The sequence below is a fragment of the Lycium barbarum genome, chromosome 9 (genome assembly GCF_019175385.1).
Source record: "Lycium barbarum isolate Lr01 chromosome 9, ASM1917538v2, whole genome shotgun sequence".
Classification (NCBI taxonomy): domain Eukaryota; kingdom Viridiplantae; phylum Streptophyta; class Magnoliopsida; order Solanales; family Solanaceae; genus Lycium; species Lycium barbarum.
In genome coordinates this window covers 9763665-9786192 of record NC_083345.1, presented here as the reverse complement: position 1 = coordinate 9786192, position 22528 = coordinate 9763665, and the positions used below count along the sequence as shown (strand labels likewise).

The window sequence follows — 22528 nt, the reverse complement described above, 5'->3', positions numbered from 1 at the left end:
AAGGATTCCCTCGCTTGAAGTTTTGCTACTGAAAGGCTTGGCCTTTCTTACTGGAGAGCCTATGGCGATCACTTTCCATTGGGAACTCCGCCAAGCGGATTCAATAGGACGTTGAAGATAATCACGCAAGTTCTTTGGAGGTCCGTATCAGTTAGGCCTGTTAGGTGTTTTTTCTTTTACTTGATTTACATTTTAGAATTGTTACTGTGTATTCGTGTCTGATTTATGAGCTTGATAACTATTTGTGACTACCATAAGGCATGAATTTAGCTCCTCAATTTACCTCCTTATATTTTTGTAATGTGTGTTTGCTTAATTGAGTCTTCAATCTATCTTGCCAAGGAAGAGGAAAAAGTATATCCCATGGCCCTACAGAAGTTGCACGAACTTATTAAAAGCTTCACAAAAACTGATGGAAAAGTTATGCTCTAATAGAAAGATATCATATCTACTAGGTTTAGGACATGCAAGAATGACAAACTAGCATAGATATTCAACAAGTTATTTTCTAGAATATATTTAGAACATCAAGCAATAGATATTTGTCAATGTTGTACTACAGTAGATGTACTCTTTTTATTTTAATATCATGAATTGTTTTATTAGTAGTTTTGGTTAAGTGGGCACTTTCAAGATCTGATAATGATAAAAAAACTCTCCTTCTTCCTGTTAGCAGATCATCCTTTTGACAAATTAAAGAGAGAAAAGAGACTTGGTCTTGTCTTTCTCTTTGTTTATTTGAGAAAAGAGTGCTTTTCCTATTTTTTATTTGAGAAATTGCTCAACTACCAAATTTGAGAGTTCTGCCATTTTATGAATTGGCCTTTGGGTGCAGATCTTGCAGAAAGAAGTTATTGCATAAAACACATACGAGAGCACTATACAACAATCAATGCAAATTACTGATGTATTTTGTTGTAGTTCTATTAAAAAGGTTGAATCCTCGAGAGCTATTATGGAGAAACCTTGCAATATAACAAGCGAAGGTGATCTTGGGGCATTGACAATATTGGAAGCTGAACTCCTAGACCTAGCATGCACTATTGAAGATATAGTTGACTCGAGATCAAATCAAGTTTTCCTGGCAGAAACCGCAGAGGAATGAATTAGTGCTTTGTGACTAAATTTCCTCTTGGAACAAGTAGTAGAATGCATTGATTCCACCATGAAGCATCGGATGGCAATAGGGGGCAGGTACAACAACATCCTAAATCTGAAAGCACAAAATTTGTCTCCTGCCTATGTATATGTACATGCTATAGAGCCCGAGAATATGATGATTGGCCATGAAAATGAATTCGAGATGATGTAGGATCAACTTGGTCGAGGAGAAAGGGAACGGGAGGCATCAGCAAGACAACTTTGGCTAATAAAACCTACAGCGATCCATTAATTTGGCCTCACTTTGACAGTCATGCAAAAGCTATTGTTTCACAAGAGTATTGTGCGAGAAATGTACTCTTAGGCCTTTTCTTCTATAAGTGATGAACCTTATGATGAGCTAGATGATGGCAACTAGCAGATCGACTGCAAAAGCTTCTAAAAGGCAATACATACTTGGTAGTCATAGTGACATATGGACTAAGGAGCTTGTGATATAAAACAATGTTTCCCAGTATGTAATAATGGAAGCCGAATTCTCTTGACTACTCTGAATATAGAAATGGCTTAATATGCTTGGGAAATAAATTTCATTAAACTGCTGCGGATTGCCGCTAGCAATTGTTGTGATCATGGTTATCAAAACTTTATTGTGATCATCTTTGAGCTTCTTTTGTTACCTAATTTTATTACTTAAGTTAAAGAGGAAGAAAAGAAAAGGGAGATTGACTTTTAAAAATATAAAGAGTATGAAAGAAAAAACATTTTAAAAAGGAAGAAAAAGAGGAAAAAGGTATTATTTCTAAAATTTGTATATTAAAGGATGATTTGTAACATAATGAGGTGAATCATAACCGCGCGAAGCGCGGGCAAGTTACCTAGTATTATACTACAAGTGAGAAGCTTTTATCTTCAAAGTTAGATTACAATTTTGTCCTTATATTAAATCAAAATGTAGTAAATAAAATAATTAAATAGTAATATCTAAATTACATGAAGGTTAATTACACGTTCAGGAGCATCAATAAATTACATCAATCAACATTACATGTCAGCCTTTTCATTGCTATACATAATTAGGAGAATTGGAAAGAATGCATTGAACATTTAAATTTAGATTAATTAATTATGATGAATTGCTAAACGTTTCAGTTTGAAATCAAGGAGTGGTATTCAACCGAAGAGTCCTATTTAATCTCATTATTATTCCGCAGTCTTTTCTTCTTCACTAATAATATTATAAATACTCACCTTAGTGGGGCTAAAAGAAAGGATCCGGGCTAAAAGAAAGGATCCCGCAACAAGACTTTCAAGCATTTTGTTCATGTAGGGCTTTCATCTTTTCTCTTTTTGTGTTTTTGGTGCATAAGTTTTGGGTTGTTGCGGAATTTTCATAGTCTTGGTTGATTCAGGTGGCTCAAAATTTGTGTTGCAATTATGGTTTTGGGTTGTTGTGGAATTTTCAAAGTCTTGGTTGAGTCAGGTGACTCAAAATTTGTGTTGCAAATATGGTAATGTAATTATTCTCCACTGTTATATGATATAAATTGTAATTTTAATTTTATTGTATTTGATTTTTGATGTGTATGCTTATATTTAATTTGTACCGATTTTTTTAATGAAATTCAGTTGATGATATTGCACGGATGGTCATGTGAGCAAGATTTTGCTCTCGATTATAAATCAGAATTGAGTTTCTAATATGTGGGAAAATATTTTGTTTTTCCTTTTAAAAATTTTGGCCAAATATTTGATTGATAGTATGAACTCCTCTAAGAAAGATTAACAAAAGAGCAAGAAAAAGCGATTTGAGTTGTTGAGATTATTTGTTTGCAATTTTCTTATTTAATGTTAATTTTATTCTATTTCACGTGATTGTCAAATATCCAAGAAAACTAAAATTGATAATTTATTTATTATCATTACTGTTGAACTTATTCGTTGGATTTAAATGCATATAATAGTATACTCTTCAATTGTGAGCTTAAATTTTCTCACTTTTTAATCATATCATTACTAAGTGTAGTGAAAACATGATTACTATCGAAATATCAAATTGAAACACAATTTAAAGAATAGGAACGTCTAAAAAATGTAAATGCCTCATCTTCCGCATGTTGTTTATGTTTCTTCAAATAGGTCATCCTGGAATAAATAGTCGTAGCTGATCACGAAATCATAGTAAAGTATATATGTATAAAATGTGTTTATACAATTGGAAATTCAGTTGGACCCACTTTTATTGATATAAGAAGCATGGTTATTAATTCAAATGGAACGAGTAAGATATGTGATGATTATTAATTCACTTGGGCTAAGATTCAATTAGTCAGTAGGGACAACAATTGACTTATGTTGTCCTTATAAGTCCAAAAATTAGTTTAGTTCTTGTATAGTGACACTAAATTTTTTGCATATCCTCAAGTTACTTAAAAACAAATTCCAATAAATAGGTAAAGTGCATATAGATTGGAAAAGTAAAATGCTGGGTAGGTTTACAAAGAGCAGACCCTCAAATTTAATTTTACCTTTTAGAAAATGTACTATACTGGTGTAATTCCGTTTAACTACACATGTTTTAGCATAAACTTCTCTTATAATTTGATATATAACTCTGGCTCAAATACCAGTTTTTACGGTATAATTGTGATTAATCTTTTTTTATACACATTTTGTCATAATTGATATGGGATATACGTGCAACGCACGTGCCCGAAAACTAGTTATTCTAAATGTATCAAATTATTTTTGACATCTATTTAGTGGTAAAAAATTAAGGCTGTTAGATTATAACAATTTATAAAAATATTATCTTAACTGTCAATAAATGTTTCTTATACAATATTTATTAAAATTTAATGAATATAGTTATTACATATCTCTAACGGTGGAAACTAACATGTGATTAAGTGAATAATCAAGATCCATGCAATATGGTCTGTATGCCATCTACACAAAAAGATGAAAGAATTTGAATAAACGTGTATAAAATTTCATTAGAAAAACTTAAGGCCTCTGGTAAAGATTTGGCATTAGGCCGCAGATTCCTTTGAGCCGCCCCTGCAAAAATCTATAAGAAAATCACTGCCGCTTTCAAATATAGACCCCGAGTAGGACCTAAACAATGAACTTTTCTCTTCGACAACATACAATCAAACTCAAATGAAATGGCTAATAAGTAGAAGGCACGCCATTGTAAGGATCACCAAATGCTGCGACATTGCCCGGCCTTGAGAATACAATCTACAAAAATTGGAGCACCCTTAAGTAGTTTTACTTGTCTAATTCTGGTAAACAATTTCAAGAATTCTAGTAAAGAATGAGAATAAACATTTTGTAAAGCCTGTGAGTTAGCTAAGTTTTTTCTTCTTCTGGGATGTGAAGTTTGACACTGTCAATCTCATTGTCAATCATAATCACTTGCTCTTAGATAAAGTAGTAGCATTATTTGGAAACCATCTTTAAAGTGAAGATCAAGGTCCATTTGGTATGAACTAAAATGTTTTAGTCCATTTCACAGTGCTTTGAGTGTCTTCAACCAACATCAAAGAAGGTAAAAGAACTTGTATCCTTGTGCCAGAGAAGTCATTTTCATTACAACTCCTTGCCATTCTATTGCTACTTATCCAACAAACATATAAACAATAATTTCACTCTTAGCTGCTTGCAAGTATCAGCTTAGCGGCATACACATACATGGGGGTGGAACTAGAGGGGCAGAAGGGGGTTCATTCACTGGAACATCATACTATATATACAAGCTCCTTTTTTTTTTTTTTTTTTTTTTTTTAGCATATATAGTAGATGATGAACCCCTTGGTGAAAATCTTGTGTTTGCCATTGAGAGCACACCATCTCTTCTCATCAGTTTTTTTATGTCCAATCAAACAAAAGAAAATGACATAAATAGTTATTTTGCCCTACGATTTTCAAAGGTAAAATAATGTACCTGATAATCTCCTAGCGTGCACGTTTTGAATCCTGCAGCGCAGTAGTCAAAGTAGTACTCCCATGTCCTAAAGAACTTGTCATCGAATCCCAATGCATGAATTTGGCTAGTCACGAAGTTAACAAAGCTCCACTATTAGAGTCTAGAAATGATCTATAACTTTTAGAACAAGCTACAAATTGATTCTCAAACAAGTTAGACACAATATAGAGGCCTATTGATTAATCTTCATCATGTTACCTTTGTTTTTCCAGGAAGTTTTTCCGCCAGCATCTGAGTGTTTGGTAGTAATGGATTCCTATATCTTCTAGGTGCTCAACACTGCATTTGTGTCATTTGTCAAATGGTCTTTAAAGAGATAGTATGCTAGAGCGAAATCACAAATGAACTCTTTGTTACCATAGTCTGGATGCAGCAGCCATAGCTGATGTTACTCGACTTAGTGAAGGCAAGCATCCGCCTGGGAATATATACTCTTTTATGAAGTCCGAGCTCTGCCTGTATTCGTCATACCTCTCGTCTGGTATTGAAATGAACTAAGGAAAGCTAACAGCTTGTGAAAAGCAGCACATCGAAACAAGGGCGACAGAAAAGTGAAGGGAATTGAAGAACAAAAGTTTAATTCATTACCTGCAGGACAAGAAGCCCATCTTCTGCCAGTGCAGATTCACAGCAAGTAAAGAATTCCTCCATAAACTCATGACCAACAGCTTCTAACATCTCACTGAAAATGATTATTGGTACAATTATCACACTGGCTTGACTTGTAATAAGTATTACGAAATGACCTAATTTAGCTGAAAGCAACAACTTACCATGATATAATCCTGTCATATCTGGACATATTTGGCAACTGGCGATAGTCACATAGGAGAAACGTTATATGATCCTGTGAATACATTTCAATTGAATTTAGTTAGTACTAATTAAAATTGTCCGAAATTGGCTTCAAGTGTTAGTAGTTCATAAAGGATGTTCTTCTGTGAATCTCAAGGATAAACGAGTTATATACCTGAAGGCCTGCTTGCTTAACACTTAACTGTGCATACTTCAGTTGCTGCTCGGAGAGAGTGATACCGGTATATTTACATCCTGTTCGCTTAACAATTTCAACAGCCAAACTTCCCCAACCACATCCAATCTCTAAAATGTGATGTTCCTTGCTAACTTTTGCCTAAATAGATTAGATTCGGCATCAGGTTAGGCTTAAAAATTATGTAGAAATGAAGGATTATTTACTTTGTTTGATGACTTACTTTTTCAATGAGAAGAGAAATCTTCCTCTCCTGTGCAACTTTCAAGTTTTCCTCTTCACTCTACAATTATAAAAGAAAAACAAATCACCAAAAGAATGAGATTAAAGAGCATGAAAATGTAATTTACATCAAATATTTGAAATTTGAGCTCTTACCTTAAAAATTGCACATGAATATGTCATTGTCTCATCCAGAAAGAGCGAGAAGAGTTCATTACTCTGGAGGAAAAATAAATAAATAAATATACTTATCAATCTACACTTGAAACCGTAAGCCTACTTAAGATGAGAAAGTTACAGGAAAACAACAGGAAGTGATTAACAGTACTGTAACGACAGGCAAAAATCCACACACACTGAGAATTTCAATGTTAGTATACAAGTTATTTACCAGGTCATAGTGACGAGAGATATTCCGACGAGCCTGAGTCAGCGTGTTTTGATTTGAAACATGTCGAATGAAATATTTTGCAGATGACACTGCAGCTGTAAAAAGCATAGGGGTCCACCAGCCTCTGGAGAGCAGATGTAAGGAAAAATGTTTAAACATATGAACAGAAGTTGCAATGTCCTGATTTCAGTTTCTATAAACTATTACCTTTTTTTACTAGACCTTGTGACAGATGCTTTCAAATCTCTGTTGTTAACAAAAATCTGTAAAAGAATTCAGGATGCCGAGTACCAACAAAAAGCTATTGACAAAGAAATAGAGTCATCTCCTCACCATGAAAAGATTAAGAAGACCTTCGTTCTTATCAACAAATGAGAAGTCCCCTTGAATAAAAGCATCAGCAAGGCCTAAGTCGCCTTGAGTTGCAACCTGCAAGTGATTCGTTTATGTCAAAGAACTTGATCATATCGGAGAATCCTTCGACTTTTTCTTTTTAATGACTTGATTATTTGTATGAGAGGAAAAAAAAAAAGAACTCCAATTACCTTCCAGTAAAATTGTGGCCTATGAACTCTAAGAGAAACTTTGAGAGAGCTTTTCTTCTCCGTTCCTTCGAAGGTGAACATTGTACCCCCTTCTTCTAAAAAGCTGAGCGTAGAAAATATATAGTTCAAAAACAATGTATGCGCGATTCATTTACGTTTTCAAGTACATAAGAGAATAGCAAGTAACAGGAAATTTTAAGCAAATGAGATTCGTTGAAACATACTTCCTCAATAAAATAGTTTTGGCATCTTAACATGTTATAAGATGAGGAAATTGGGTGGATAGAAAAAACTTGCTGTTAAATATAACCATTTTTCGATTAAAACTATACAACGTGAAACTATTATAACTCACATTATGCATCCTGTTGCAATGAAACTCTTGAGAAATCTAGTAACGAGGAGGCGTGCTCCTGTTTCTGGCCAGGTAGGTACCATGTGTTTGTGATTGTTCAGGACACTGAAGTTTCTCTTAAGCAAACCGTGTGCAGCAATAGCACCTGCCTGAGAAGGAGCAGAACTATAATATTATCCACACATTGTGTTTTGCTCACGGATTTCATTCTTCCTTTTGCAGAAAACTGAATATATATACTCCTATTATTTTCTTGTTCTCTTAGGAACATGTCTAATGTTTCAAGTTAAAATCTGTTGATCTTGTTATTAGCAGAAATAGTACTACCTTTAGTCCATCCTCATGGAAGCCATAGCCTGAAAATATTGCAATAAATAAAACATCAATAAGCTGTGAAAGCCAAAGTGGCTACAAAATTTGTACACTAATGGAAGCAAATATTCAGGATTCAGGATAATCTCGGGAAGCAGATTAAAAAGTATAAGCTGTATTGCGATGGGCCAATGACATCAGTGAGTGTGTGCTATCTTTTAAATTTGCGTAGAAGGAACTATTGAAGTGTAACATAAGTATAAGCACTATATCAAGTTACAAGGAACTCTGTAGTCTGTATGGAAAAGGATTTGTACCTTGATATGCTCCACAAAACCAGATTCCTCTCTTTCCTTGGATTTGATCCAGCTCAGATGAAGCTATTGATGCAGCAACTGAGGGTACTGGGTGGCCGGTGGTCCACTTAAGCAACGTATGCTCTGGTGTATGAGGAGGATTAAGAGTTACACAATAAGGTCTCTCTGTCTCACCTAGGTTCTGTTGTTTTTATACATTTCAAAGATCAGAGGAAAGTTAACAAGAGAAAAAGACTTCCTCATTGAAGAACATTAGAATAGTTCTGAAGCACTGAATCAAAGATCAGATTTACATGGCACACCTGGAGTATATTGAGCCAATATGTCACGCATGCTCTATTGTACATGGTTCCAAGAAAATTCCATGAGCTCCATGCAGCTGGGTTGCGAGGCAGGAAAGTTTGGTCACAATGAAGGAAAATATCACTGTCGCAAAGGAATAGGAAATGAGCGAGCATGTTGACATTATAAATCTTTGTAAAACTATGGCAAAAAATACCAACTACTTTCAAACCAAAGAAAATAAGATGCATTCTCTTCAGCATAATATTCTGCTCTTCACGCAATGTTCATGAGATAGAATTCGAGAAAATGATCAAAATGACCCTTAATGCATAGGAGTTGGACCCTTAACAGAAATAGTCCATAATGTATGCCGAAAGTGGACACTTTTGATCTTAATCCCCTAAAATTAATGGTACAAGTTAGAACAATCACAAATACCTTTTTTGATTATGTATCTACAACAAGAACTCAATCTGTAATCTTGAATAATCTCATTGTAATACTATTTCTTAACATGGACATATATTTATGTCCATTCTATGAGGAATAAACCATGTATACCATCAGTATCAGCCTAAAGGATGAACTTTTCGGAAAAGAAAGTAAAAAAGAATGACAAAATCAAGTTCAAATTTCTTAAAGAAGAGGCAACGAATGAGTAAATCAAGTTAAAAAGCTGTTTAAATTATAGGCGTTTAAAGTACCTATAAACATATTGGAATGCGCCCAGTATTCTTGTTTCATCGTATGTTGCCTCTTTGCCTAACATTCTCAGAGTATCTGGAGCATGTGCAGCCATTATGCATCCATCAAAAATTTCTTTGGAACCATCAGTGCAAGCTACAGTACAACCTGCAAGCACTCTTTCTTTTACAGTTAGAATCATGAGTATTTCCTAACTATGTGATGGTAAAAACATAGCTGATAAAAGTTTTTTTCTTAGGTAAAATGCTAAAACTAAACCAGACCTTCTTCATTTGTTGATACAGAATTGACTTCACAACCCGTTCTTAGTTGGCAGCCTCTCTTCTCCAACTCCTCCTTAACCTGCTTTTTATACCCATCAAATAAATCAGAATGATGGTAGAAGCTTAACAAATCATTCAAGAACCCAAATTGTTACTAGCTTGCAGTTTTTTTCCCGTGAAATCAGATAAATTTTGAAGTACTGTTAGAATTAAGATACCACCTTGTTTACATATGTATGTGATCTCCATCTAACAGTGAGCCATTGAGGGCGACCAACGAGCTGTAAAGAAAGAACAAAAGCATTCTTAAGAACAAGGACGACAAAATGATATATAGAAGTATCCAGATACAGTATTCTGTGGACCATATTTACACAAAATATGCTTACAGAACAGTATGAGAATTCTACCTGCAGAAGATGGTGGTTCCGACAGAATGAAAGGATGGAATAAGCAGAAAAGCCCATTACTCCGTCCGAGGGGCAGGACCAAATTGAAGCACATATTGGAACCTATGGAACATATGTGTGAATAGGTTGTAGCACGATTAATCTTTTGTATGAACAAAATTGCCTATACATGTGATGAAATCAAGAACTATGACATATCAGCAGTCTCACCAGATAAGCTTTCTGAAATAACTCTGAATAGCCATGTGATTCAATAAATTGTCTTAATGTTTCGTTCCGACCAATGTCAGGATTGTTGTCGAGTTCCTTAAGGTAACTGCATTGCAGTAGAAGAAGAATATTCATGAGAAAGTAAACTTCATTGAAAAAAACATCTCTTTCCTACAGAAAGTGTGGGAAAACAGAATGATTTATTCCATTTCCATCAAATGCATGATCTTCAAATTAACAAAGAAGACTTAGCAAATCAAAAATTTATCAAATTATAACAAATCAACATGAAAAGGAATTGATTGCTGATAAGAAGTCACATATGTAAGGATAAATAAGTTATTGGTACCTTATGACATCCTGCTTGAACCTGATAATTTCTCTAATCATTTGCCAAAAGTATGGATTCAAGATATTTTTTTTCTGTGCAAAGAGACCTGAGAGTCCATTTCGGCTACCCCATTCGCAACCATGGCCTTTGTCCAAGCTGACTGAAAATGACATATCGGAGATCTCCATATCAACTCCAAGACTCTCAAAAAATTCCATCATGTTTGGATAAGTTACCTGTCTTATACACCATTTCAACATCCATTAGAGCTCACCTAAAATGATATAGAGTTAAAGCAACTCTAGCTATGAACATTTCCAATTGAATGCAGACATTGAAGTATTCATAAATTCAAATTGAGTTTAATGCTGATTGAATACATTTTTAGCTTTCTTCGAATCCTTATACACATCAATATGCTTCATAACCAACCATAAAGAGAGATTTTTTGTCACTGAACAAAACTGAAATGGTGATACATTTTGGCAAAGATTCATCAATCAGCAAAGGCATGCTGGCTAGCTATTTAGACTAATCTTCAACCCCTCATTGGACCAAACTTCCTTTGCTTCTGTAGACAAATGAATCTTAGGCTTAACTCAACACCAAAAGTTACTTCATGAGGCGAGAATTGCCTAAGACCATATAAGGAGTCCAATTGCATAATTCCACAAGACGTGGGACTTCCAACACCCCTGAATGCTAAGGCCTGCTAACTAGAACGGGGACAACATAATACGGGTGCCTAACATCGGGTAAACCAAGAATCGAGATGGGTCTTGCTCTGATACCAAGTAAAAAAATTAATTTTGTGTCTAACATAACTCAAAAGCTAGCTCATGATATGAAGATAATCCATGACCATATAAAGCGTCCAGGTGCACCACTCCTTACCAACATGGGACTTCCAACACTTCCCCATTCTACTTCTCAAAATCCAACACCCCAACCTAACCCTTTATTACTCTTTCTTTTTCTAATTTTTTTTTTTTAAAAAAAAATTGAAGACTTTTTCAACTCTGCTTGTGTGAAGTTCACATCGCCTGTCACACATTTTGATAAGAGTTCAAGTTCTATATACTGACAGTATAACAAATATTTACACTATCAGGCTACTTATTAGGTAATTACATGCAAATTTATTGATAAGCATTAATTAGTATATGGTAAAAATGTAACTTACCTACTATGATAGGTTAAAAAATCCTTACACCGATCAATATATATAACTTAAAGCCTTTTGGTTAAAAATGAGAGTTGTGATAGGTTGTCGTCAGTGTAAAATTATTTAATTTATGAATGCATACGTTGAGACGCGTTATACTACTACTCAAGTTATTGGAATGAAAGGGTCGAAATGGAGCGAAATAGTGAGATTTATATAATCAACGCCAACTAACTTGGTATTATTTAAAATTTTGACTTCTCAAGGGTCAAATTAAGTGAATTTCGACTTAACACTCTGGAACTTTTATTTTGACGTTTTGATACGGAGAAAATTGCTACGTATACAGCTTTTATATAAGTTAGATGGATCTATTGTATTTTAAAAACTAAATTAATCTAGTCAAGTTTGGGTCTAAAGTTAATAGCCTGTTTGGCCGAGCTTATTTTTTCTCCAAAAGTACTTATTTTTTCAATAAGTACTTATTTGAAAAAAAGTGAGGTGTTTGGCTAAGCTTTTGGGAGAAAATATAAGTGCTTCTGGGGAGTAGCAGAAGCAGTTTTTCAAAAGCTAAAAAAATAGTTTTTGCCCAAAAACACTTTTTTGAAAAGCACTTTTGAGAAAAATACATATAGAATCATTTTTTAAAAGCTTGACCAAACACTAATTGCTGCTCAAAAGTGCTTTTTAAATTAATTGGCTAAACATAAACTGCTTTTCGCTAAAAGTATTTTTTGAAAAGTACTTTTTTTTAAAAGTACTTTTTAAAATAAGCTAATTTTAGAAGTTTGGTCAAACATGCTATAAGTCTACAAGTAATATGCCGCAAGACTACTATTGCAAAAGAATAATTCTGTTTTTTAAAAGAAAAAAAAAAACTGATTCCCTTATAACAAGTCCTTACCCTAACATCTTATAAAAAACTAGAACAAATCATTCGAAACCAATTACTAATTCACAAATAAAAAAAAATAGGCGAATAGAAACAACAATAAAATCAAAGCGTTTTCCCACCTAAAGTAGTAATGCTTTGATTTTATTGTTGTTCATAAGGTTAAATTTGATTGAAACAACAATAAAACCAAAGTGTTTTCCCACCTAAAAGTAGTAACTCTTTGGTTTTATTCTTGTTCTATGGAAAATATTTTTGGACACAACCCAATCCGTAAGATAAAATGAGAAGATTAAAGTAAATTATTTTTAAATATAAAAAATATCATTTTTAGAACAGGTAAATAAAGCAATATTGTCACATGAAATGATACAACACCAGTTTTTTTTTTTTTTAAATTATGTTTTACGCTTTTTTTATTTTATTTTAAATTTTTTAAAGGAAAATTTACAACCCATAACTACCTCTAAGACTTATTTATTAGTAATAGCTATCTTTTTTATTAATTATTTTTGGTAGCTTAATTATTTATCAAATTATCATCTATAACTTGTTTTTGTAACTGCAGTGTATTTCGTTAAAAATAAGGTACTTCTCTCTCACTTACCTACAATCTCTTTTTTTTTTCAAATATTTTTCTCTCACATCTTCAATTCACAACCGTATTTTACTCCCATTATTCTTCACCATAATTAGCACGATTTCTTCTTCTTCCTTATCAGTTACCCAAACTCTACAGGTAACTAATTTTCGTTATGTTATTTGTTGTATTTTTCTTCAACTGTTCATAAATTTCATTATTTTTACCTTCACTTTTCATTCAATTTTTTTTTATATCTTCAGTCATTGTTAGAGTATCTTCAACAAGCTCTAACTTTCCATTTTAATGGTGGATATTGATACTCCGAGCAAAAATACACCAGCGGCAATAAGAAAAGTGGTGGAGGATCTCCAGCCAATGGCCGAAGTTCAGCCAAAACAATTTGTTTGCTAAATCTCCATGGATAGGCCGAAATAAGAGGAAAATTCTTCTTATGTTTGCTAATTATGTGGTGTTGTTTATCTTATGAGTGATGAAGAATAGTATTGATTATAGCAATATGATATTATAGCATCATTTAGGAGCAAGAGAATAGGTTGTTATTGTAGAAACACCATTGATGAGAATTGTGGAGCTTCATGCCCACCAAGTGTTTAATAAAATGTTTAAGTATATTTCAGTGTATTTCTGTGTATCAACAAACAATATATCTAATTTTTCAGTATATTTCAGTGTATTATTTCGCTATATTTAAATGTATTTATCTTTTTTTTTTTTTTTTTTGGTGTAGAGCCTATTTTTACTCTACTTTGTTTTCACGATTTTTCTATTTCACTGTATTTCAATGTATTTCTGCATTTTATATTTCTAATTTATGAAATAGTTTCTGATATATTTCATTGTATTCCATTATATATACGAATACTACAACTTTATATTTCTTACACAATCAACCATATTTCATTGTATTCCAGCGTATATTTTTCTATATTTGGAAGCTTTCAGATCTTTAGTGGTTTTTGAATTCAAAAAGTTTTGATTGTGATAAAAGTTGAGAGAGATTCGTGAGCCGTTATGGAATGCGTGAATTATGGTTGATTTCATTTAATTTACCATTTAAAAAGAAAAAGAAGAATCTGTTCAAAAAATATAGCCTATTTTTAGTCAACTCGATTTTGTGTTTCCGTGTATTTCACTATATTTCAAAAAATCTGTTCCATAAATAACTCCTAATTTCACTGGAGCGTGTTTACTGTTAATTATATTTCTCCATATTTCAAAAAAATAGAAATACACGCGTTTTTTAAAGAAAAGTAGCTACACTTGGTAATTTTACATTTTATAGTTATATCTAGTTAGAAATCAATAAAAGATAGTTATTTATGTAAATTTCACTTTTTAAAATGAATGATACCAACCCACCAAAGTGGGATTGACAAGTAATAGACACCGTGACAAACGACAGTCCGACAAGTATCCAGTTGCAATATTTTTGTTTAATTATATCGTCATACTACTCATTGGGCCTAAATTCCCTTTTGGACCACATAACGATTGCTCTGTTTCTTCTCCTGCACCTTTCAATAAATTCAATATGATAAAATAGTTTTAAATTTTTAATTATAAAAATAGTAGTAGTATTTTTCAATTCTAATAAAGAAAAAATTGTTCTTTGAGAGTTATGAAAGTGATTGCGTTGTCATATGTTTCCAGACTATCTTGGTTTGAGAATCTTATATCGGTCTTTATTTGTTAGTTTAGGTAAATACGTCCAAAAATTAACTTTTAGTCTCAAGCCTAAATGACAATTATAGTACAAACATCTAACTAGGAATTAATTAAAATGGTTTTTTTTCTCTTAAAAATATTATTAGTATTAATATCACTTTGGAAACACATGCAGATAGTGACCTTGAGTTGCTATTCTTCTTTTGTTTCTCCTTTCTCTATTTTGACTTGCGACACTATTAGGCTCATTTTTAAATTGTCAAATTATGGCGAGTAAATGATTTTTTAATTTAAAATTTCAATTGAATGAGTGATTGTACGTAATAATAAACAATGACACCTTATACACAATTGAGAATCGATTCACACAATTGACTATCAAACACACTTTTCCAAGTATAAGCTAGTTGAAATCAGAAGGCCTTGCTAATAAGGAATCTAGTAATTGAAGATTAAATTTAGGTACTAGTAGCTCAAAATGAATTTAGAGTAGAGATTCGCTAATTGACGTCTTTGAATAGTTATAAATTTTTCTTCATTTTTTTATTTAATGTTATTTTGAGTTTATATACAATATATATTACATTAGTCGAATAACATTTTTAAAAGATATTAAAAAATACTCACGTTCACACGTATATATTTTCAGGGTGGAAAATCGAAAGAGTTGGTGGGAACCATGCAATGCTAATATTGGATTTTATATTTTGAAAATTTTACACTACATTACAGCCTAACAAAGTTCACTGTAAAAAATAACTTTAGCCCTTATTTTAAACTTATTTTATCTAGCGCGCAGTATAAATAATGTATGATTACTGTACAACTAATGTGTATATATTTTTATTAACACTTATAATTATATACTTGATATATAATTGAGTATCATATGATTTTTTTTTATTTTTTTTTAGTTGGCCAATGGACTAAAAATGTTAAGATTCCTTTTATATTTGCAGGGAGACAATGACAAATTAAAGTAATGTCATGGAAAGACAGGGCAACCCCTCTCAATTTTGAAATCTACGAATGATTCACAAGCGAACACGTTATAGGATTTGAGCCCGCAAGAAATAAAATTCGTATCATAGGACATGATTCTTCCATTATTTGTGAAATTTTACAAATTGTTGATTAGCTTCATCATTTTATCTGTAATTGTTATCTAAGTGCTTAGAAAAATATTCTTAATACAGTTTGGTAGTTTATAGGCTATTTCATTTATCGTTTTTATATTCTTACGTCGAATACTTAGATTCGTTCACATGAAATCAAATAAAATTTTGGAAGTTAGGTTGTCGAAATATTTTTTTCTACTTCAAGTTAATTGAAATTTGATTATTAGGTAATCTAGATAGTACTTTTCATCTTAATTAAGCTTACACTTTGCTGTAAAACCGCATTTCAACATGTTGAACCATAATATTGACTTCCTTTAACAACTTGTGAACCTATTGCCTGTGTCCCAAACTCATTCTATCGATTGTTTGGACAACAATGGGTTGAAGTTAAGAAAAAGAATTATACTAGTTGAAGTTGAAAAAAAGTATTTGACGGCATTTGTGTTTGGATTAATAACTTGGAAAATAAATTGAAATATTTTGTGAGTGAAAATTAATATTTTCACTTGAAATATACTCCTTGATTTCAAACTTAAAATTCTCTATTTTAAATTAAAGTTGAAATAGTGAACTAAATTATAAAATAAGCACTTATTTGATTTTTTTTTCAAATATTCCAAATATTATTTATGGACAAACGTCCACGTCCCACTACATAACAAGAGCTTCGTAATGTGAAAATTATGTGAACAATTGTCTATCATGATAAATGATGGATTGTTCTCCATTTTGTTTTAAAAAAAAAACATGGAACTTATATCTCTGACTAGTTTCTCTATTTAGATCTGCCTTATCTTCTGATCTTGTCTCCTTCGTACATTATAGAAAAAAGAATTCTAGAAAGCTCACCTTTTACACTAGATACCCATGTGAACAAAAAATATACTCCCTCTGTTACAAAAAGATTAACACTTTTCGGTTTTGGACAGTTAAATTTTTTAATTTTGACCGTGTGATTTAGTAGGCGTTTGGCTATGAATTTTGAAACCAGCGTTTGGACATGAATTTTCAGTCATGGTTTAAAACCATAGTTTCAAATATAAAATTTAACTCATAAATTTATGTTTTGTAAAAAAAACCATAAGTTGGTAGATATTTTTAATAATTATCCCCATCAATCATTTACCAATCTTATTAACTTTCACCAAATTTTATTTATGTCTACCAACCTTTTAATTTTGTAAAAAAAGACCCATAGTTTAATTTTATTTATTGAATCAAAATTTGATCAATTGATGTTGTATTTTTAGAAAGGTCTTCTAGTATTAATTTTGAGCCGATTGTTATTTAGCGTATTGATTTTGTTATGAACTATGACTTGCTCATTTGGTAAGATTGTATAAAAATTGAGAATTTTTTAATAATTTTCACAACTTATGGGGTTTTTATATCTATAAGAGAAAACACTCCTTAAATATCCAAATAGCATGGTTTCAAACCATGTCTAAACGGGCCCTTAATATAGAATCTTTTTTCGAAATAAAATTTGCATATTTAAAAACTATAAGTGACCATAATTAATAATTTAAAATATTTAAAAGATGTGTAAAAAAATTACGGTGAAAAAATAATTCGTTTGACTCTCAAAAAGTGAAAAGTGTTAATCTTTTTAGGAAGGAAGAAATAGATTTTATTATTTTTGAAGTAAATCAAAATTAGTTGGAAGAATACTAAACTCCAGCAGGCAAACAAAAATAAAATCATAGATTTTATATCTCCCTGCAAGTAAACCACAAATGTACGTACCCGATTGAAAACCATAAAGCCAAGGTCAAGATCGACGCCATTAATGGTGACAGTCCTAGCATGTCCACCAAGATAATGTTCCTTCTCATAAACCACAACTTTAACACCAGCTTTTGCCAATTCATATGCACAAACCAGTCCACTTATCCCTGCCCCCACTACTGCTACTTTCATTTTTTTGTCACTTTGGCTTCAATATTACAACTGCAATAACCATGATGAAAAGAGGAAAGGTTGAATAAGAGACAAAAGCTTAAAGATTCTTGTTACATTTCATTTTACATGACGATGTTTGATTAGGCATAACGTTTAAGAAAGAGAAGAAAATTGTATTCAAAGAAGCAAATCAGCACCAAGACTTATTATCTTCTAGTACTAGCAAAGTTAAGTCTTCCGCAAACTTTTGCACATCCCCATATAAAAGTTTAATTATAGTACACTTAGTATTAGTCATTATAATTGAAAAATGTAGAATGCATAGCCATACTATTAGTGAATATTATAGTGTCAAGTGATAATTGACTTACCTTAATGATATTGGAGGCTTTGAAGTGTTGAAGCAGAGAATAATTAAAACGCAGGGAGAAAGGAAATGAAGGGATATATAGTACTACTGGTATTCTCCTTTATTTGTGGAAAATATTTAGCAGACTTATGAGCCAATGTCACAGTACTGATGAGCTATTCTGTCTCAGTTGGTGCTAATTAAGCAGAACTGCAAAGCCAGCGAGGATTGGTTGGCTCAGTACAAAAAGACGCACCTAGTTGATGAAAAGGAAAACAGATTGGGAGTTATTCTGTCTTACTAGTTAAGCCTTCTCATATAGGAGTATATATTTAGATAAGGTCATGGGTCTTCTGTGTACTTTTCTTTTTTCCTTTTAAGTATAACATATGGTATCAAGAATTCATTGGCTAGATTTAAATCACCATTTTTCCACTGAAAAATATTCCGTGGCATTCAATGGAAAAAACCTAAATAGTATTGTTTTCACATCGAAAAAGTAGGAAGTTTCCCAGTGTTTTAGTGGGAACCTGTGTCCCACCATGCGTATTACCAGTGAACTAATTCGGTGGGAATGAGGTGAAAAATCATATTTTATAGCACAAATTTTTTACTATCGGTGAGAAAAAACTTTATTTCTAATAGTGTCTTTTCATCGGTTCAAGTCTTAGTAAATAAAACTGGTGGGAGACAACAAGTATTTTATAAAATTAATTGTGGTATGTACATTACGATTATAAATAAAAAGAAAATGTACTCCTTACTGGAATTTTCTTCATTCCGAGTCGAACCTAAGGGAAGAAAAAAAGTCCCTCCAAATAGTTGCCCCACTTGCCAGTGGCACACAGTAAATATGCCTTTGAATTTTAAAAAATAGTTCATTTATACCCTTCGTTATACTATTGAGTCAATTATGCTTTTGTCGTTATACTTTGAGTTTAAATATAACCTTCATTTATACTTTGAGTCCAAATATACCCTTCCTCCGTTTAAATTGTCCAAGGTGGACATGAGTTATGATGGCACTAACAGCTCGGTGAGGTGGACACCACATGGCATGCCACTACCACCCCAACCCATTTACACCTCTCTTCCCCTTCTTCTTCCACCGCTACCATCTCCTCCCTTCCACAACCTTTGCAACCATTAGCACCACCACTTTTTAAGATCTTTAAAAAAGGAAACCAAAAATTCCATGCTATTAACTGAAATTAATACTACTACTTAAAAAACTATGGGAGCTGACACTACTAATACTATTCCAAGATTTGTCAAGATCCATGCTATTCTAGGAACTCAATTTCAGCTAAAAAAACACACCTATTTGTCAAGACACTTTCTCTCCACCGACACCCCCTTCCCGGTCATATGCCCAATTCAATTCCTGTAATCTTAATTATCAACCAAATAATTATTACAATAATATTAATTACAAAGCCTTTTTAAAAAATGGCCCATCTTCTTCACATTATTCCCACCACTTTTCTTCACATTCTTGCAACTCTGTTTTCAGTAATTAATTTTTGATTTTGTAGTCTAAGAATGTGGTTTCGCTTGGTGGTATGGTGGTGCCAATGGCTGCAAAGGTTATGGAGTGGAGGAGATGGTAGTGGTGAAAGAAGAAGGGGAAGAGAGGGGTAAATGGGTTGGGGGTGATGAGGTGGCATGTCATGTGGTGTCCACCTCACCGAGTTGTTAATGCCACATCATATCTCATGTCTACCTTGGATAATTTTAACAGAGAAAGAATATATTTGAACTCAAAGTATAAAAGAAGAGTATATTTGGATTTAAAGTATAACGGCAAGGGTATAATTGGCCCAATAGTATAATGAAGGGTATGAATGACTAAAAAAAATACTACTCCCTCTCTCCCTTTATCTCAATTTGTGTGATGTAGTTTGTCTGGCCATGAAATTTAAGAAACAAACGAAGACTTTTGAATCTTGTGATCTAAAACAAGCTAAAGGTAAATAGTGTAAGAGGATGGATGTCCATGTTGGTGGCCATCCCTCTTTCTGTTATGTTTTCTAATTTTTCAAGTTAATTTCATCTACCATGCCTATAAAAGGCCTTGCAGATGAGATGTGTAAAGCTTACTTGAAGAAGGAAGAATAATAAGAAAAGTTGTTCCTCTTTCTCTACCTTTCTTGTTTATATTTTACTACACTACTTTTATTTTATAACTGCTGTTTTTTTGTATAATAGTCTCCTTAATTAAATATATATTTAGAATTGTAAACCGGTAAAAATTTACTCGCACCTGACAACTACTTGTTTATTTCTCCTTTCCAGAATTAGTTAACTTAAGATTAGAAGATGCTTGTCAGGAAATATGTTAAGGTACACCTATCTTGATTCAGTTTTTATGAAGACGACTAAGATAGAAGAACGTGTTTATGAAGAAGAAGACGACGAGCCCGTTTGGATTGACTTATAAGTTGCTTATAAGCTGTTTTCAGCTTTTTTAGTGTTTGGCTGGCCAGCTTAAAGTCATTTTGTGCTTAAAATAAGCTCAAAAAAAATAATTTGGTCCATTTGACTTAGCTTATCTAAAACAGCTTATAAGTTGAAAACAGCTTATAAGCCAAAAAAATAAGTTAGATTACCCAACTTATTTTTTTTAGCTTATAAGCTGCAAACATCTTATAGGCATAAGCCCATCCAAACAGGCTCTAAGATAGAAGAATGTGTTTATGAAGAAGCGTAAAAGTGGAATAATTGCATTGAAGAAAGACACAAATTAAATAATTGCATTTGGAATAATTTTTCTTTTAATCGCACATGAATACCAAAAATGCATCCGCACACTTGGAAGTTTCATATTGTTGAGTGAATTTTCAGGACTATATCAAAGTCGTCCTTTGATATTTTTAGTATAATGTAAATTAATCTTGAAGAAGAACAAAATCTGTACTTAAGCAACTTTTAAATTGTGAATACTGTCCGTTTGGAAACGTTTATTCTAAAATTTAAATTATTTTAACAGTTTTTTGAAAAAGTAAGTGCATTTGTTCTACCTAGCATAACTAACCACCACAAACACAAATATAAATTATATATATATATAGTATACTAACATCTTAACTTTGCTAAATTTGTAAGCTTCAGAATTTGTACGGACAACTTGAGTTTTAAAATTAGCAACACATGCATTTTGAAAAGTCATTAATTTCGAGTTTGTCCAACTTGACCGAATAATAGAGGAAGATGACACCTAAAAAAAGGAGGTGAAAAGAAAACACAACTTTTGAACCACATATTTGTCTGTCTTTTTGCAAGGGACTTTAAGAGCAACGTGGCTTAATGAAAACCTATCATGACACTTGATAAATTAGAGCTCCAAGTACCGAATCACGAACAAGGAAAAGTCCAATTTTGTCTGCTTTATCCTTTTTTGTCTTTTTGTTTTTTTCACCTTGTGTCTGCTATGGCACCGATTAAATTCGAATTTGCTTGGAAAAGATTCATATTAAAAGTAAAGTGTTTTTTATAAAGATAATTTCATAAAACTCGAGATTTCTGATTAAGTTACCATTTGATCATAGATTCCCAAAAAATAAAAATAAAAATTTGATTTGAGTGAAGTTTTTCAAGTTTTAAAAATATGTTTGATCATAGTTTTTCAAAACATATTTTACTTTTTGTTTTGAAAAACATGAAACATTACTTGTATCATAAGTTCTAAAAACTATCAAGAATACTCAATCATACAAAACATACATACTTTCTAATCTCAAATTATGTAGGACATGATATTTTAATAACAACTGCTAATAGGGCACTTACTAGCTACTACATTGCAAATTACAATACAAATATTCATTTTTATCTTCGCAACGGATTTCTATAATTGGCAAAACAATTTTCCCTAGGGTTTCTTCTTCTACTGTTTGGGCCACTTTAGCTCGCTCACTTTATAAAAGAGACTGTGTTAATTATGGAAATATAGTAGATACGATTTTAATAGAGGAACATAATAGATTTAATTAGTTGGGTCATAAATAGAGGGGGCTTTTTATAAAGTACAAAAGTTTGAGGTTGTTTTTAAAAGTTTTGAAAATGCCAAAACATAGATCTTTGTCCAAAAATAGGTTTGAGCGATAATTTGGGATTTGAAGATTTGTCAAAATTTTATGGCTAAACAAAAATTTGAAAACAAATCTTCAAAATATGCTCCCAAAATCTATGGCAAACGGGCTAAGTGTAATAGTTATGTGTTCAACTGAACCAATAACTTTTAGCCTAAACCTAGATTTTCAATGTGTTTGTAAATTACGTATATATACATATTAAGGAGAAATATTTACGAAACGTGACGATAATTTTCTATTTACAAAACATAACATTACAAACCCTATAACAAACATACTTTTTTTAAAAAAATATATATATATTTTT

The 22528-nt window shown here is 32.2% G+C and overlaps 1 protein-coding gene across 2 annotated transcripts; it reads right to left on the bottom strand.

Annotated features, from left to right (window-relative positions):
- Positions 1 to 3983: 3983 nt before the first annotated feature.
- LOC132609448 (uncharacterized) lies at positions 3984 to 18439 on the bottom strand. 2 transcript variants are annotated; one of them, XM_060323426.1, is made up of 26 exons: positions 18150 to 18439; positions 17623 to 17826; positions 10448 to 10665; positions 10099 to 10204; positions 9889 to 9990; positions 9700 to 9759; positions 9479 to 9557; positions 9215 to 9362; positions 8528 to 8651; positions 8226 to 8406; positions 7924 to 7952; positions 7597 to 7745; positions 7242 to 7344; positions 7030 to 7125; positions 6904 to 6959; positions 6697 to 6820; positions 6462 to 6524; positions 6307 to 6366; positions 6063 to 6224; positions 5866 to 5939; positions 5681 to 5774; positions 5450 to 5586; positions 5291 to 5371; positions 5051 to 5156; positions 4252 to 4344; positions 3984 to 4171 (listed from the first exon to the last, which is right to left on the bottom strand). In XM_060323426.1, exons 2-25 carry the CDS (start codon positions 17794 to 17796, stop codon positions 4273 to 4275), a joined length of 2598 nt encoding a protein of 865 aa, XP_060179409.1. In that variant the 5' UTR covers positions 17797 to 17826; positions 18150 to 18439; the 3' UTR covers positions 3984 to 4171; positions 4252 to 4272. The 2 variants fall into 2 exon arrangements, with proteins under 2 accessions (XP_060179409.1, XP_060179408.1); XM_060323425.1 differs by having other exon boundaries at positions 3984 to 4344.
- Between the last annotated feature and the right edge of the window lie 4089 nt (positions 18440 to 22528).